Source organism: Eleginops maclovinus, chromosome 2 (assembly GCF_036324505.1).
Source record: "Eleginops maclovinus isolate JMC-PN-2008 ecotype Puerto Natales chromosome 2, JC_Emac_rtc_rv5, whole genome shotgun sequence".
NCBI classification, from domain to species: domain Eukaryota; kingdom Metazoa; phylum Chordata; class Actinopteri; order Perciformes; family Eleginopidae; genus Eleginops; species Eleginops maclovinus.
In genome coordinates this window covers 21,148,569-21,165,230 of record NC_086350.1, presented here as the reverse complement: position 1 = coordinate 21,165,230, position 16,662 = coordinate 21,148,569, and the positions used below count along the sequence as shown (strand labels likewise).

At 40.5% G+C, this 16,662-nt stretch overlaps 1 protein-coding gene across 1 annotated transcript; it reads left to right on the top strand.

Moving 5' to 3' along the window:
- The first annotated feature begins 265 nt into the window (after window positions 1-265).
- On the top strand, window positions 266-16,526 carry LOC134877804 (matrix metalloproteinase-15-like). The gene is made up of 10 exons (XM_063903459.1): window positions 266-1,276; window positions 3,250-3,398; window positions 4,628-4,750; window positions 4,829-5,148; window positions 5,712-5,873; window positions 7,927-8,327; window positions 8,573-8,711; window positions 10,086-10,236; window positions 12,844-12,959; window positions 14,017-16,526. Exons 1-10 carry the CDS (start codon window positions 1,163-1,165, stop codon window positions 14,418-14,420), a joined length of 2,079 nt encoding a protein of 692 aa, XP_063759529.1. The 5' UTR covers window positions 266-1,162; the 3' UTR covers window positions 14,421-16,526.
- Window positions 16,527-16,662: the final 136 nt, after the last annotated feature.

Here is a 16,662-nt window from a genome sequence, read left to right as displayed (position 1 = left end):
TCAGGAAGGGCGACTGACCTTTTACTTTCAACAGCAAAGTAAAATGTTGTGTAAAACAATGTGGATGCACAAAGGTTAAACTAGTTGAATTTCACTTTGAGAAATTCCGGAGGCAGAAGACTTCAGTGCTAATGAGGAAGAATAATAATAATAATAATAATGTTGGTCAAGGTTAATATTTTCTACGTGTTCACAGTATTCATTTTTGGTCCAATCCTCATAACATTTCTTCAGAAGTGGTTCTCTTTGATGCATCATATATCGACTGTAATATACAAGCTAAAACGCAAACCTAATTTACCTCCATACGTAATAGAATGTGCTTCTTGTCCCAAATGAGTCCCATGCAGCAGCAGGTAGTTTACAGTGAGGACAGCAGATGGCACGCTGAGTCAGGTCTGCTGTGCAAAGGAAGGAGGGCTCGCTCTCCCGAAATCATTACACATCCTTTATCAGAAACCCAGCTGTTTGATGGCGGTCTGGAAAATATTTACACTACGCGTTTCCGCTAAGATTTAAAGCAGAACATGTAGGCCTACTTTGGAGCATAACAGTGCAGGTGAAATTTGATATCCTAGTTCTTGAGTTCAGATTATTATTTTTATTTTTTCTTCATCGTGTTCAACATTTCGCAACAAGTTTAACAACTGCTGAAAAATACGTTTCGTTTGCTAATGCCGTGTTTGCAGTAGTTGATGAGACTTATTGCAATACTTCTCGTTGTGCTCCAGCTGCTGCTCTGATCAGCCATTGTGGACGTAGGAAAGGGGGCAAGGTCTAGTTTAGTGCCCGCCGGCTACACTGTTAGCTGCATGAAAGGAACTGCTGTATGAACACTTGGATGAGCCATGAGGCTGCTGGCCCAGTACAAATCGCTCAGTTTGCAATCGGGAGTGGATTAGTGTACATGTCATTTTGATCCGTGTTTTTTTCCGAGGTTCTTTAAATGCACTTTATTTTACATACTTTGACGCTATTTTTCTGGTGCTCAAACCCCAAAAATGAGCAGATAGCGTGGCTACTTGTTGCAGAGGTTGGTGATTTAATGTAAGAGGAAGAGTAGGAGAGAACAGAAGAAGTCCAGCACTTTGTCCTGCCGGAGGAAGTTGTTTGGCTGTTTTTTGTCACCACGTCTTCATCACTCCACAACAGCAACAGGAAGATGGCACCCAAACAACCCTGGACTCAGCGCATGATCACTTTGTGGTCCTTACTCTGCCTGATCCCGAGCAGCCCAGCAGCAGATGTCCCCGAGGAAGAAGGCTTCAATGCTGAGGTACAGACAATATTTTTCTACATGGTTACAATATTCCTTTTTTGTAGTACAAATTTAAAACTGAATTAGTTAAATGTACAAATCTCATAACATTTTTTATACGTGTCTGAGGAAATCCTTTTTCAAGGTATGTTATAAGATCATATCCTTATGTTTGTTTTGGTTGAACATCAAAGCATCAAGTGGACTCTTGCACTTCAGGGATGTCATTTGACCTTTTGACCTTTTTCCAAATCACAACACAGCTCTTGTTGTACACACCTATGTATAACATTATATTGACTTGAATCATGCAAAGATCATCTCATCTTGAACGAAAAAAAACAACTTTTAGCATATACTGGCACAATGTATAACCAGAATATAAACAATGAAAAACTGTTTTAAGACCACTATAATTGTAGTTGTAAGCCAATTGTAGGACATTTAAGGAGTTAATTATTGTATTTGTCAACTTATCTTAAGAAGCCTCCAGAATTAGGGTATACAGATATATTTTATGTTTGATTATAAAATATATGTATTATCAAATATAAATCAGATATCAGTATGAATAGTTGGTTTTCAAACATGTGAAAACTGTTTGTTTTTAGTATTTAGAGAAAAAATATTAAATTGACCTTGAGTTGATGTCTTCTTGAGACAGTTTGAACACAATTGGCCTGTGAATATTTATACATGTTTAAAGAGAGAAATAAAGCTGTAGGGATTCGTTAGATAAAAATGAACTTCATTAAATGTAACAGATATTGCTTTTAAAATACAAAAGCATGCAAAAAACAAACAATAGCATCATAAACACAAAGTGTACTAGAAGTAAGACCCATGCAAAATAGAACATCAATGAAAGAAAGATAACTCAAGCAAAAATAAGTAACATTACAATTAGTATTACTGTTTTAACACCACTGATGGGCAGAAGTTAGGATTGTTGAACAATGCATTAAATAACACTTACATATCCTTATATATATTTAAAAACTACATTGAAGTTTGTATGAAGTGTCTCTCCCCTGATTATAAATATTGAATATTGGAGTTGCCATTATTCTGAGACGTATTTACTTACAATAGTTGCAAATTAAGTTATTAAGGTTATGTTTTTTTAATATATAGTGACATCCTGTTATATGTAATTTTCGTGTATTTGCCATATTGATGAAATGTATATTTCTGAATATCAAAATGTATGATGAGTACAGCTAGATCCCTAAAGAGGTTTTACTCATCTTCTTTCATGTACTTTATGCACTCATGTGAATAAGCTCACTTAAGGTTACATGGGTCAAGACTTGTCATGCTATGCAGAAATGGTCTTTTAAGGATTTTCTCTGCCTGAATGTGTTCACGCATGATTAGTTTTTTGTGTTGCGTGTGTGTGTTCTGCCCCCGGCCTAAGTTCATCCCGTACATGCATGAAGGTACGAGTTCAATGATCCATCTGTATGAGGGAGCCTGTGGCGTTGTTTTTGAGCTTTCAAGGCTTTTTTAAAGGGCAGAATTCAAAACTTTACAGATGCCTCCCCAGGAGCCCTGATCCTGTTTGCTTTGCTACAAGTCTCTACACGGTCAATTTCACTGTCAGCAAACATGATACAAAAAGGGGAAATTCAGCATGTGTCAGCCTTTTAACATTATTTTAAGGACGCACAGGCATAGTTTTGTGTTTAACTACAGCAGTGACATACAGCTTTATTATTGCCCTTTTAGTTTTCCTGTTTCCACTTCTTCCTCATCTTGGCTGTCAGTGTGGAGAAGGCGCAGGAATGTCGTAATGTTAATAGAAGCCATCTGGTTTCTATCTCTACTTTTTCTTTTCTTTAACTCCTCAGATGCTCCCTCTAGTCATTAGACAGTGGATAAGCTTAAACAGTTGTAACTGTCATGTAAAAATGCATTGCACACACAAAACAGACAAGTGTTAAGGGTCCTTTCCTGACCTAGAGTTAGTAAATCTGACTTTCTCCTCACAGGCTTGGCTTCGTAAATTCGGCTACCTGTCTCAGGCGAGTGGTCAGATGTCCACCATGCAGTCGGCTCAGATTCTGTCCAAAGCCATCGGCGACATGCAGCGCTTCTATGGCCTAGAAGTGACAGGAGAAATGGACCCTGCTACTGTTGTGTAAGAAAGTATTTGGTTTTGGTTTTATTCAGCAATGTTTTAAAAAAAAAATGTTATCAACATGCAGCACCACATTACATTTATGTAAGCAGTGACCACAAAACTGATTCCAGAGATCTTGAGCGATTATTTGAAATCATGTTGGACTTTAGTTTACATGTGTTGGCATTTTTTTATATTATGCTCCTTAATTTGTCTTAATGGCCTTGTATCGGTTAACAAACCTCAGCCCAAGAACCAAGCATCCTGAAGCAATTTGTTTCATAGCACTGGCTTTTCCCCATCACATAATAACTTTGTCATAATAATTTGAGTATTACCAGGGGCTGAGAAACAATGCCAGCTTGTAAGACATTTGTATGCCCATAAGGTTTGGATTATAGTTTCATTTTGCGTGTATCACATCATGACTAATGAGGCTAGTCAGGCTATTGTGTTGTATCCTAACATTCATCTGTGGCCGTGATTAATTTTATTAGACCTGTTCTCTCGAAGTCTACACTCACTGTGTGCAAGTTCTATGGAAAATTACAAGGTTTTAGAGGAAAAGTTTAGTAAATACACCTTATTCCAAAGAGTTTGAGGGAAATATGGATACCACTGTTATGTGAAGCTAAAAAAGTAGTAGCAACAAATTAGCCCTATTACAGGAAAGCGGGAAGCAGCTAGCCTAGTTCTGTGCAAAGGTAACAAAATGCACCTCATTAGTTAACACCTAATGGGTTGATGTTTTAATCCTTACAAGAAAAGAAACAATGTAACAAAAGAAAACATGTTTGCATTTACCTTTGGACAGAGCGAAGCTAGCTGTTTCAATCTATTTCCAGTCTTTGTGCTAAGCTAAGTCGGCTCCTGGCTGTAGCCTCATATTTACATTACAGAGTGGATTGACTCTGCTCATCTAATGCTCAACAAAAAAGCGATTAAGTGTGTTTTCCAAAATGTCAAACTATATCTTTTAACATCACAAATTCACTTTGTTTTCACATTTGAGTTTTTCACAGATTAGTCCTGGAAAAAGGGTTTAGATTAAGTATTTTATGTTGGTTTACAATAATCATTTACAGCTTGTGAGGAGTCTTACAAAAAGGATCAGAAATGTCATTTTCAAGAAGTCACAAACACTACTGCAAACAGTATAAGGGTCAAGTTTGTGGTCATCAAAGAAAATGTCATTATGCTATGTGAGCATCTTGTTTGTGATAACAGTTTGTAATGTGTGTGCTTAGGGCGATGCGTCTGCCCCGCTGTGGCCTCCCAGACAGAACAGCAGAGGAGATGGATGTTGGTGCTAGAAAGAAGCGCTACACTCTCACTGGAAAGCAGTGGGACAAAGACCACATCACCTACAGGTTTATAGCAACGACATGTAAAAGAAATTCAACAACAAAGCAATTACATCTCTAATAGGCTTTTTCTTCTGGCTCTAGTTTATTGAAATATCATGTCTTGCTGGGTGAAGAGCAAACATACAAAGCTATACGCAGCGCCTTCAACGTGTGGAGACGGGTCACGCCGCTCACCTTTGAGGAGTTACCTGCTGACCACAACAATCACAGCATCAATGGCAGCAAGTCAGAGCTCTCTGACATCCTGATGTTGTTTGCCTCTGGTTACCACGGTGATATGTCATTGTTTGATGGCGAGGGAGGGTCGTTGGCCCATGCCTACTACCCCGGACCAGGAATCGGTGGGGATGTACACTTTGATGAAGATGAGCCTTGGACATTGGAAAATAAAAACCCAGAAGGTAAGCCAGTCGATTCTCTTTTTTTCTAGCGGGAATTTAACTTGTGACCTTTTAGCAACAGCATCATTTCTCTGCTATTCTGGTTAACTGGGCTGCAGCAGTAAAAGTTACCGGGTACATGTCCATGAGAATTGTATGTGTCTACTAGCTTGCTGGAATGTCATGCTAATAAAATAACCAGTCATTTAGCTTGTTAAAATTATTTATTAGCTTTCCTCTTCCTGTTTTGGTTGCCCAATAATTGATTCACTTCCTTTATGATATAAATCGAGCTTTCATTTTACCATGAGAACATGCCCAAGTGGTAGACCGAATTTCATAGTGAATTCAAGTCTATAGGGAACCAATGTACTGTAAATGCAGATGGTGTCATTATTTTATAGCAATTACATGTGCAATTTACATTTACTTTATAATGATATGTTTTTAGCAAAAAACACCTTAATATGAATCAACTGTATCATATTATATTCTTTGTCATTTTAGACAAATGTATATTGCAAGTTCTTTTTTTGGGAATAAATATGTACACACATGTACAAACAATATGTGTGTCACTGCAGGCATTGACTTTTTCCTGGTTGCGGTCCATGAGCTTGGTCATGCTCTGGGTCTGGAGCACTCTGATAACCCCAGCGCCATAATGGCTCCTCTCTACCAGTGGACTCACACACACAACTTCTCCTTACACGAGGATGACATCAGAGGAATACAGTACATATACGGTAAGCAGCATGCACTCTCCAGATGCACCTATTTATATCATTGGTTTTATTTATGGCTTCAATAATGCTGTTATTTTATGGCACCACCAGAGCAGAATTTGGATTTGAACTTGACCCAGTGGGCCCTTTAATGTCATTATTTTCCATCAGCTAATGCAAAGAAACTTAACTGAACAATAACACAGCTTTCTCTACATTAAAATCTATATGTATCCTCAACTAAAAAGCCTTTATTAACCTTTCCACCAAACCCGATTAGTATCATGGTTTAGAAACACACAAAACAAAACAGTGAACTCCAAGTTTTAGAGGTTACGACTTCATACTGTTCACGCTTTTCGGATCCAAAATCAGTGAGGTTGAAGGCCAGAGTCTCGGCTGTATCACAGCTGCGCACAGGAACACAAGAAGCCTTGTAAAGAAGCGTTGTGCAAACGGCCAACCACACATATAAATCACTAAAACCTCGTTCAATACAGCATATCATGCATGCCGTTTTGATGTTGTCATGCGTTCCCTTCTCAATGGATGGCATTGTTAATTGACAGATGACATCTTTGTATGTGTGCGTGTTGGCTAGAGAAAAGCCTCATATGTGTTTTAGCATGACCTTTATGTATGTATGCGCTGCTGTTTTTCTGCTGCAGCCCTGTTTTAGGAACTGTAATTAGAGGCCAAAACAGTAATTTGTCTCTTAAACTGAAGACATAAATCCTTTACAGACCTTGTTTAGACTGAATGACTTTTAGGGGCATAACCATTCTTTTTATTACCATCTATTGTTTCGTCCCGGTCACATCTCTGGTATAGCAGAACATATAAAACATTTAATTGTGTTTTTTGAATGTTCCTATAGTTACAGTTTGCCCAGATAAGCCCCAATCTTTCCATACCCACACAACTCTGGTGTATTGATACTCCTACAGAGGCCTGCTGCTGGGAATACTATGAGGTCAATGTTTTGACTGAAATTATACAGTAGTTTCCTTTATCAAGCAGAGCTAGGGGACTGAGCTAGAGAAAAACTCTGATTGGAATAAATAAACACTTGGGTTACTTTTGTAGAGTTTTTTTCAGGAGGTTGGTACCTTTCAGCTACTCAACTGTGTACTTATCACTTAAAAGTGAAATATGCAACAATGTCTACAAAAGATTAAACTTATGTTATGCTATGATTTGTGTAATTATGGTATCCAAAATGTTTCAAACTATTTTAAACATGGACTTATCGCTTTTTAATCAAGGGAAAAGTCTGTTTTATTTGGTCTGCTCTGATCCCCCTTTCAAATGCTTTCAACATAGTGGTTGTCTGCCAGTAGCTGTCATAAATTTACATTTGTATCCGATTTTAGTCACTGGACATCTGAATCTTAATTTTTTAGAAGAAAGGTGGTCAAAAAAGGCAGAATTGTTTGTTGGAAGAACAATACACACACATAAGTAATATAAACCTGTTTTATTCAATGTTATTAACTAATTTAAACTCCCCTTGAGGTTTTTTTTGGAGAGACAGTTGACAAATTTTAAAAGCTTCAATAAAATAAAAAAAGGAATCAAATCCAGAGCAGCCCTACTTTACTGTCTGTAGACTACGTTGCAGGTTAAGATGCTGCAGATGCTACATTTCCCAACACATTGATAGAAGAGTCACAGGCCAACACCAGCCCTCATATATTGCTAGCATATTTTTGGCTCAGTGTAACTCAATACGTCCATGAGCCCATCAGCTGTCCGTGCATATTACGTAACTGTATAGCTGTATCGGTTTGTTTTCTGCACTTAGCAACCAGCGGGGCTGATTTTTCCAAAGAGCAGCAGCACATTTGCAGTCAGTCAAGTGAGCTTATAGCCGCTGCACATAATAAAAATGAGGCTTTCCTTCTTTGTGTGAGGGAGAGCTGGAGCGGGAGAAAATTGATTGATATCTAATGACACAGTTATTTCATTTCAGATTGAAACTGTTTTTGCATTTTAGGTGAAATATAAGCGTGAAAAAGAATCTCTATCAAATCATTTACTTCTAAGCCCAAGCCTTCCATCTCTTCATACTCAGGTCCACCTCTCCCTACTGCTGCTCCACCCACCTCTCCTCCCCCCCGTGACAACGATCCTGACGATGACTCCCCCACCTCCTCCTCTCCACCCGAAGATGAACCCACCTCAACTTCTCCCACCGACCCGCCCAACCGCAGCCCACATCCCCCTGCCCGCCCGGACCCGAGCCTCAGCCCTACCTCACCTCCTGTCCTCCCCACCTCCACCTCCGCCCCTACCCAATCTCAGCCTAACCCTGTCACCCCGTACGTCAGAAAAGATGTCCCGCCTCCTCCGCCTCCTCCTCAGCCCCCTGCTCCTCCTCGACCTCCCAAACTGCCCGACAACCAGCCCCCTGATATCTGTGACGGGGACTTTGACACTGTGACCATTCTGAGGGGGGAGATGTTTGTTTTTAAGGTGAGAAGTAAAGGAGTGCTCATATTTGTACAGACACACGTGTTTGCTATGATTGGACAGCAATAAAACTGTTCCTGTTGTTTTTACAACCCCTGACCTGATTAAAAAAGGATATGAAAAAAAATCATTTACAAGACTGTTATTCGAGCCAAAACAACATCCAAGTCATGCAATGGGGAGTGAAAAATAGATAATTCTGACTGAAACTAAGCTAAAAGATAAACATCATTATTTTGCTTGTGCAGGGTCGCTGGTTCTGGCGTGTGCGGAGAAACCGGGTCTTGGATAACTACCCCATGCCGATATCTGTTTTCTGGATCGGCCTGCCTAGCGACATCGACGCAGCCTACGAGCGCCATGATGGAAAATTTGTCTTCTTTAAAGGTATGCTGAAGCTGTTTATCACCAATAAAACCTGTCAACTCGCTGAGCGGACTGCACTCTGTTATGTTTAAATGTTCTTAAAATCTCACACTGAGCTTTGTTATGGTTTTTCGCCTCGCTTGAGGGCACAACATGAGGCCGGTTAATTTCCGGAATGTTTCTCAGATATTTTTCCCCCCAAGCAAAGCTACAGCCAACGTGGAGCTGTTACATAACCACAAAATATGGAGATCAACACTAATCTGCACATTGATTTGATTCAGTCAGACTGAATGGAAAACAGTGCTAACTCAGCATTTTTTTCCCCCTTCATACAATGTGATTTACAAGGATAAGGAAATAATTCAACACAGCTATAAGTCTTGGTTTTTGGCAGACGTATAACATAAGAAGATAATCATGATTCAATATATTAACACTGTGACAATATGGCTTCAGATGGAAACTATTGAGTGTACTGAATGTTTGCATGTACATCACAGAGTCTGTGTGTGTATAAGTGTGTGTTGCTGAGATCATTTGGCGTCTTGAGCGAGGCCTGTGCAGCGTGGCGGCTGTCGCTGCTCCAGTGTGACTCTCTGGCTCCAGGTGAGCCCCAACAAGCCTCCTGGGAGAGTTGGAGGATTGCATCAGCCATCCCTGCAGTACATTGCTCCAGATGTTAACAGCTGCAGAGCACTCACTTTTACAGTCAGGCCTTGTGGTGATTTGTCATGCATTTTCAGGATTTTCAGAGCTTTTGATCACAGATCCTTTTTTTATCACCTGTGAAAGGCTTTTTCAGGCCTGGGGTTTTCATTCTCCATATCTGAGAATGGTGGTGTACTGTGCAGATTGTAAAACCCATTCAGGCCAATTTGGCACTTTGGGCTTCAATTGATTACCACTCATTAACATCCATGGGTGATAACTATTACAAATGTTTGAAAGTAAATGCTTCAAAATCTGCGACAATGTTGCGCATATGAATCCATCTAATGTAACAATTGTTGCACTAATTAATAGAAGCCCCTATGCACAGACTTACTGAAGCTCAGTACAGTATGTTGCAATTATCCAGTGTCCTGGCAGTGTAGGTGGAAAGTGGCTTAAAAGTGTGTCCAAAGAATGGAGTTATACAAGAAATTGGCTCCCACAAGGGTAAATCCTGGAAAATAAGTGTTGTGCCTACTATTTCTAACTTCCCTGCCCTTTCTACTTTTCTTCTGGAATGAGTAAACCCCATGACATATGCTCTGGCCATCACTTTTGCTTCATGTGCCATGTCTTTTTCTCTCTGCCTTCCTTCTCTCGCTCATTAACTTCCTCTCCTATTTCCCCCCTCTCTTTGCCATATAACACGTAACATCAAACTCAATCATTTTGTCCGTGCAGATGATAGATACTGGTTGTTCAGGGAGGCTGACGTCGTGCCGGGATACCCACAGCCCTTACATCAGTACGGACAAGGAGTTCCTGCACACAAGATTGACACAGCAATCTGGTGGGAGCCTAATGGATACACCTACTTCTTCAGTGGAGACAGGTACAGTATGTCACAAACATGCAGGGAAATTAAAATAATAATAATAAAAAATAATGTAAGAAATCAAAGGCAACATATTAGGAAAATCTCACTGTGTTTTAGCATATACATTTGTGTATTTTGAGTGCCTATCAACATAACAAGTGGTCATTTTTTGAAGGATGGGTCATGGGATTCAACAAACCATTCAGACTCACCATTCTAGCTCCCCTTCCTATGTAGCATGCCGAATCATTGGCATACACTGCCACTATCTAAGTATCTCTTAGAACAGTTGAAAACCACCCAAGAAGCAACTGCTGGTGCCTAAAAAAGAAGCCAAAGTGAAGTGCCAAAAACTGCAGTTCCTTAAATATCCACTTGAAGTTGGCTGTGAAAGCAAATCAATCCCCATAGAACCTAATTGAAAAATGCCTGACTTTTCAACAGAAATAAACTTGTTTACAGTCTGGTACAATTAACAGATGTTGGTTTCTGAAACTAGTTCTCCCCTTCATGACAACTAAAGAGGGTTGGAAGTTTTACCTGTCAATCGTAATAAGGCCTAAAAATGTTGCCAACCTGTGGGCTTTGAGTGATATATACAATCACAGGCCGCTAGCTGTGTGCTCTGATGATTCACCCTGTCCCGCACCAGTTTCACCGATGATCCAGCTTACTGCCGTGTGAAAAATAGCCAGATATTGGAAGACTTGTCACTGTCAAAATGGCTAAGTACATATTTTATACAGTCTATGGAACTTCCTTCAGAAAAGATGCGCTTTGTTTTATTGCAAGCGAATAAAAACAGTCTAGGACTTTTTGAAGAGAGGCTCGAAGAGACATGCGCTTATATGAAGCATTGTAGGCGGAGGGGGATTACAGGTTAATTGAGACAGACAGACTAAGAAAATAATGTGTTTATTGTATATTAAGCATGCAGACATGTACTTATAGAACACCTATACAAAAGTATGACACTTTTTACAACTGTCCATATACAGTGGGGCAAAAAAGTATTTAGTCAGCCACCAATTGTGCAAGTTCTCCCATTTAAAAAGATGAGAGACGCCTGTAATTTTTATCATAGGTATACCTCAACTATGAGAGACAGAATGAGAAAAAAAATCCAGGAAATCACATTGTCTGATTTTTAAAGAATTAATTGGTAAATTCCTCGGTAAAATAAGTATTTGGTCACCTACAAACAAGCAAGATTTCTGGCTCTCACAGACCTGTAACTTCTTCTTTAAGAGGCTCCTCTGTCCTCCACTCGTTACCTGTATTAATGGCAGCTTTTTGAACTCGTTATCAGTATAAAAGACACCTGTCCACAACCTCAAACAGTCATACTCCAAACTCCACTATGGCCAAGACCAAAGAGCTGTCAAAGGAGACCAGAGACACAATTGTAGACCTGCACCAGGCTGGGAAAACTGAATCTGCAATAGGTAAGCAGCTTGGTGTGAAGAAATCAACTGTGGGAGCAATTATTAGAAAATGGAAGACATACAAGACCACTGCTAATCTCCCTCGATCTGGGGCTCCACGCAAGATCTCACCCCGTGGGGTCAAAATGATCACAAGAACGGTGAGCAAAAATCCCAGAACCACACGGGGGGACCTAGTGAATGACCTGCAGAGAGCTGGGACCAAAGTAACAGAGGCTACCATCAGTAACACACTACGCCACCAGGGACTTAAATTCTGCAGTTCCAGACGTGTCCCCCTGCTTAAGCCAGTACATGTCCAGGCCCGTCTGAAGTTTGCTAGAGGGCATTTGGATGATCCAGAAGAGGATTGGGAGAATGTCATATGGTCAGATGAAACCAAAATAGAAGTTTTTGGTAAAAACCCAACTCGTCGTGTTTGGAGGAGAAAGAATGCAGAGTTGCATCCAAAGAACACCGTGAAGCATGGGGGTGGAAACATCATGCTTTGGGGCTGTTTTTCTGCAAAGGGACCAGGACGACTGATCCGTGTAAAGGAAAGAATTAATGGGCCATGTATCGTGAGATTTTGAGTGAAAACCTCCTTCCATCAGCAAGGGCACTGAAGATGAAGCGTGGCTGGGTCTTTCAGCATGACAATGATCCCAAACACACCGCCAGGGCAACGAAGGAGTGGCTTCATAAGAAGCATTTCAAGGTCCTGGAGTGGCCTAGCCAGTCTCCAGATCTCAACCCCATAGAAAATCTTTGGAGGGAGTTGAAAGTCCGTGTTGCCCAGCGACAGCCCCAAAACATCACTGCTTTAGAGGAGATCTGCATGGAGGAATGGGCCAAAATTCCAGCAACAGTGTGTGAAAACCTTGTGAAGTCTTACAGAAAACGTTTGACCTCTGTCATTGCCAACAAAGGGTATATAACAAAGTATTGAGATGAACTTTTGTTATTGACCAAATACTTATTTTCCACAATAATTAGAAAATAAATTCTTTAAAAATCCTACAATGTGACTTTCTGGATTTTCTTTTCTCATTTTGTCTCTCATAGTTGAGGTATACCTATGATAAAAATAACAGGCCTCTCTCATCTTTTTAAATGGGAGAACTTGCACAATTGGTGGCTGACTAAATACTTTTTTGCCCCACTGTATGTCCTCATACATCTTATTTTCTGTGTGCAGATACTGGCGATTCAATGAGGAGACCCGCACTACAGACCGTGACTTCCCAAAACCGATAGAAAGATGGGGCAGAATCCCTCATTCACCCAAAGGAGCCTTCCTCAGCGATGACGGTGGTAAATATTGACTTTCAAAAGAGCAAACAGCCTTGATTCAGAGGAAGGGAAGAGTTTCTGTTTATAAAAATCACAACAGGCCACAAAAGCTGTGTATACAGTTGAAAGCAGGGGAATAACATGAGTGAGTAGGGAGAGAAAGAATGGGAGACAGAGAAAACATTACATCTGAGGCCACCGGTTAGACTGGAGCGAGCAGAGCAGGGAGAAGGGTGAGGGGATGAGAGTGAGAGAGGGAGAGGAGCTGGGAATGAGAGCTCTGGTTTGAGGGTTGGCCCATCCTTTCTTTTGGAAATTAGATTTGTGGCAGGCAGAGCTGCTCTAAATGCAAAGTCCCACCCAAGCTCTTCTAATGCCTATGCAAGCCTGGTTGGAACTACTGAGTGTCAATGACACCCAGAAATCTGACTGAGTACAGTGTATGCAGTTATTATTTTGCAATCCAATGCTTAATTTTAGTGCATTTATGCAACACATGTTATGGATTAATTGCTTTGTTGTAGTTTTATATTAACAGATTTGTATTGTGATGTTATATTCAGGTTCAGATAACCTTATGTATCCCAAGAAAGGCAATTCATCTGCAGATTTACCCACTCCATGCACCAATATAAAACTCACTGGTAGTGTCAGTGGCAGCAACATACATGGATCCAATATGGTTGACATTAAGCAGCAGTAAATATAAAATGTGAAATGTTTTTGCAGTTCAGATAATATTATGGTATGACTCAACATTTAATGTAGCCTACACCTCAATGAGACTTGTTAAATGATAGTAAACGTTCATATTTAATTATTTCCCACATAAAATGATAGTGATTTTTCTCCTGTACCTTTACTAAGTATCACGTGAGCACCTGAGTATCGGTGCATCCTTGGTTTATAAGGAATTTCTAAAGCCCTAAACCCATCATATTTGGAAGTTATAATTGTCACAAGGCCAGAGCTTGAAGACCAAATATCAACTCTGTACATGGTCTACAGAATATTCACATAATTATCCATTTCACATGAATTAATTGACTTAAATCTCTTTTGTTTTCCCCTCATGAAGCTCACACCTATTTCTACAAAGGCTCTAACTACTGGAGGTTTGATAACCGCAAGTCAGAAGCAGAGAAAGGCTACCCTCGCTCAATCCTGAAGGATTTCATGGGCTGTGTGGTGGCCCCTGACCCAAAGCTCGACACAGACACCAAGCAGGAACCAGAACACAAACCAGTGGACCCTTCAGATCGAGGCAGAGATGAGCACGAAGAGCCGGACCAAGAGGACAACGTGGTCGTGACGGTGGCCGACAATGAATCAAAGGTCATGACCCTGATCATGGTGATTGTTCCTCTGCTCCTCATCCTGTGCATCCTGGTTCTTATCTACGCCATCCTCAGGAGTCTACAGAAAAAGGAAACGCCGCGGGCCTTGGTGCACTGCAAGCGTTCGTTGCAGAACTGGGTGTGAGGCACATACTTTGAAGCGATAAAGCCGGTTTTCATCACTTTACTTCTACAGCCGTTGGTGTCAGAGTTTGTACTTATGGCAGAGTGGAAAGAAGCTTTGACGCAAGTTTAGGAAAGCCACACATGAGTCACCGTTTGGTCCCCATTCATTGTGAGAACTTTTATTGCTCATGTGAAATAATGCGAACGTGGTAAAATCGGTGCCTGTGGACCTACAGTGTACGTTTCTTCAAGTGTTTCTCCTGTGCCTCCCTTTGTGCCTTCTAAATGTCGGAAAAATAACCTCTATTTCTTAAAGGAAAAAATGACAGATGACACACTTTTTTTTATCAATTATTTTTGTACAGAGAAGGGGCCGAAGATTTCCTTGTAGTATAAATGCAGACAAAGTCGATAATGCACATACATCACACCACACAGAAGCACACATACTGTACATACATACACACATGAGTGCGTATAGCTATACACATACATGCAGGACTTCCATTAGCTTGACTACGGTGCCTCCACCAATCTTTTTTCTTTGTTTAGAACAGATCATTTGCACTTTTCCATTTATTGTTGTTTTTTTGCCAAAATAGCTCCACAGATGTGTGTATGTGTGTGTTCGTTCATGTAGGAATGTCAGACAGCTGTGTGCGTCCCTCTCCCACCAAGCCATTTATTTATACCCCGTCTCACACACTCACAGGATCTCCAAAAAACCCTAACTGCACTCATTTGTGCATGCATGTCAAGATAAGCACACACACATTGACATAGAGACTACTTACCCAAACAAAGGCACATATAGCTTTTTGCACACAGACACCAGGGCTCCAGCCTCCCCTCCTCCCACCACAGCCACGATAACTGTTTCGACTACACCACTAAAACACAATCCCCAGTGGAGACATATTGATATACGACTGTTGCCAGGGCTTGGATGAAATGCAAGAGGTGGAGGGATGTATTCAGAGTTAATAAGAAACATTTAAATGTTTGTTTTCTACAAATTCTCTCCAACTCAGCTTGGCCTGTGTGGAGTAAAACCATAGCAGCATTGTCCCTCTTTTTTTTTAATCTCCTCTTCTTCTTCATCATTTCATGCTAAAGCTAAATAGATTTAAAGCTAATTAAGTGTACACAGGAGAAGCCTGCAGGCTAGAGAGGAATGGGTCAGGGTCTGGTTTCCATTAAGCCCACATGCTGCTGATTTAGTATCAGGCATGAGGAGGAGGAGGGAGAGAGGGGAGTTGGGGAAAATACAGAAAAGAGGTATAAAAAATAGAAGTGGCGAGTAAAAGGAAATGAGAGAGAATGAGATGACGAGGGAAAGAAAGATGGGGGGGGGGGGGGGTCTGCCAGAGTTTCCTTGCCAGTTTTTCTCTGGGAAAGGAGGAGCGATGGAAAGAGGGAGGAAGGATCTCGGGGAGGGGCAGCGCTGGCGTTGCGCCTCCTGACTTAGAACAAAGTCCACTCCTCTTTTTCTAGTCTTCTTGTTTTTGCTCTGTTGTCCTGAGCGTGAGATGACTCCCCCCTCCTTACTCATCCATCCTTGTCTCTTCTCTCTTTTGTTTCTTGTCATTCTTAAATTTTCTCTGTTTAACTGGTTTTATTCCTGTACTTTACACCACTTATGCTCCCAGATATATTCATTTTCTTCTGCGCTCTTCTGGAAAGTTAGCTCAAGCATTTAAGGTACTTACTGCACATAAACATCTGCAGGAAGAGAGTCTAGCACTATCGCTCTGTCTTTGTTTACCTTGCTCTTCTTTTTGTGTGTAAAGCCACTATTTAGTTGGTAAAATCATTAATCTTTTTTAATATGTTTTGTTCCTATGTGCCTAGATTTAGTTTTTGCCTGTCATTTCTTTGTGCCTTTTTCTGTGAATATTTGGGGACCTTTTTTTCACTATACATAGCATGGGGGAACGTTTTTAGAAGTGTTTTTTACTCTAATTATCATTTGTAGTTTTGTACATTTTTGTTTCAGATTTTCTGTAAGAACAGCAATAGTTTATTACAATAATGTTGATGCATGCGGGGCATGTTCTGAAAGGCCTGTGCACTCCTGTGTAGAGTATGTTAAAAATTTCACAATAAAACATACAGCTAAAAGCAACATACTGTTGGTCTTCTTTAGTGCAGTTTCTTTCTTCATGTTACGTTAAGTAAACACATCTTAACCTTCTCAGCAAATGTCAAGGAGTCGATTCTACTGACGGCCACAAGAGGGAATTTTTGCCTCTAAAATGGAA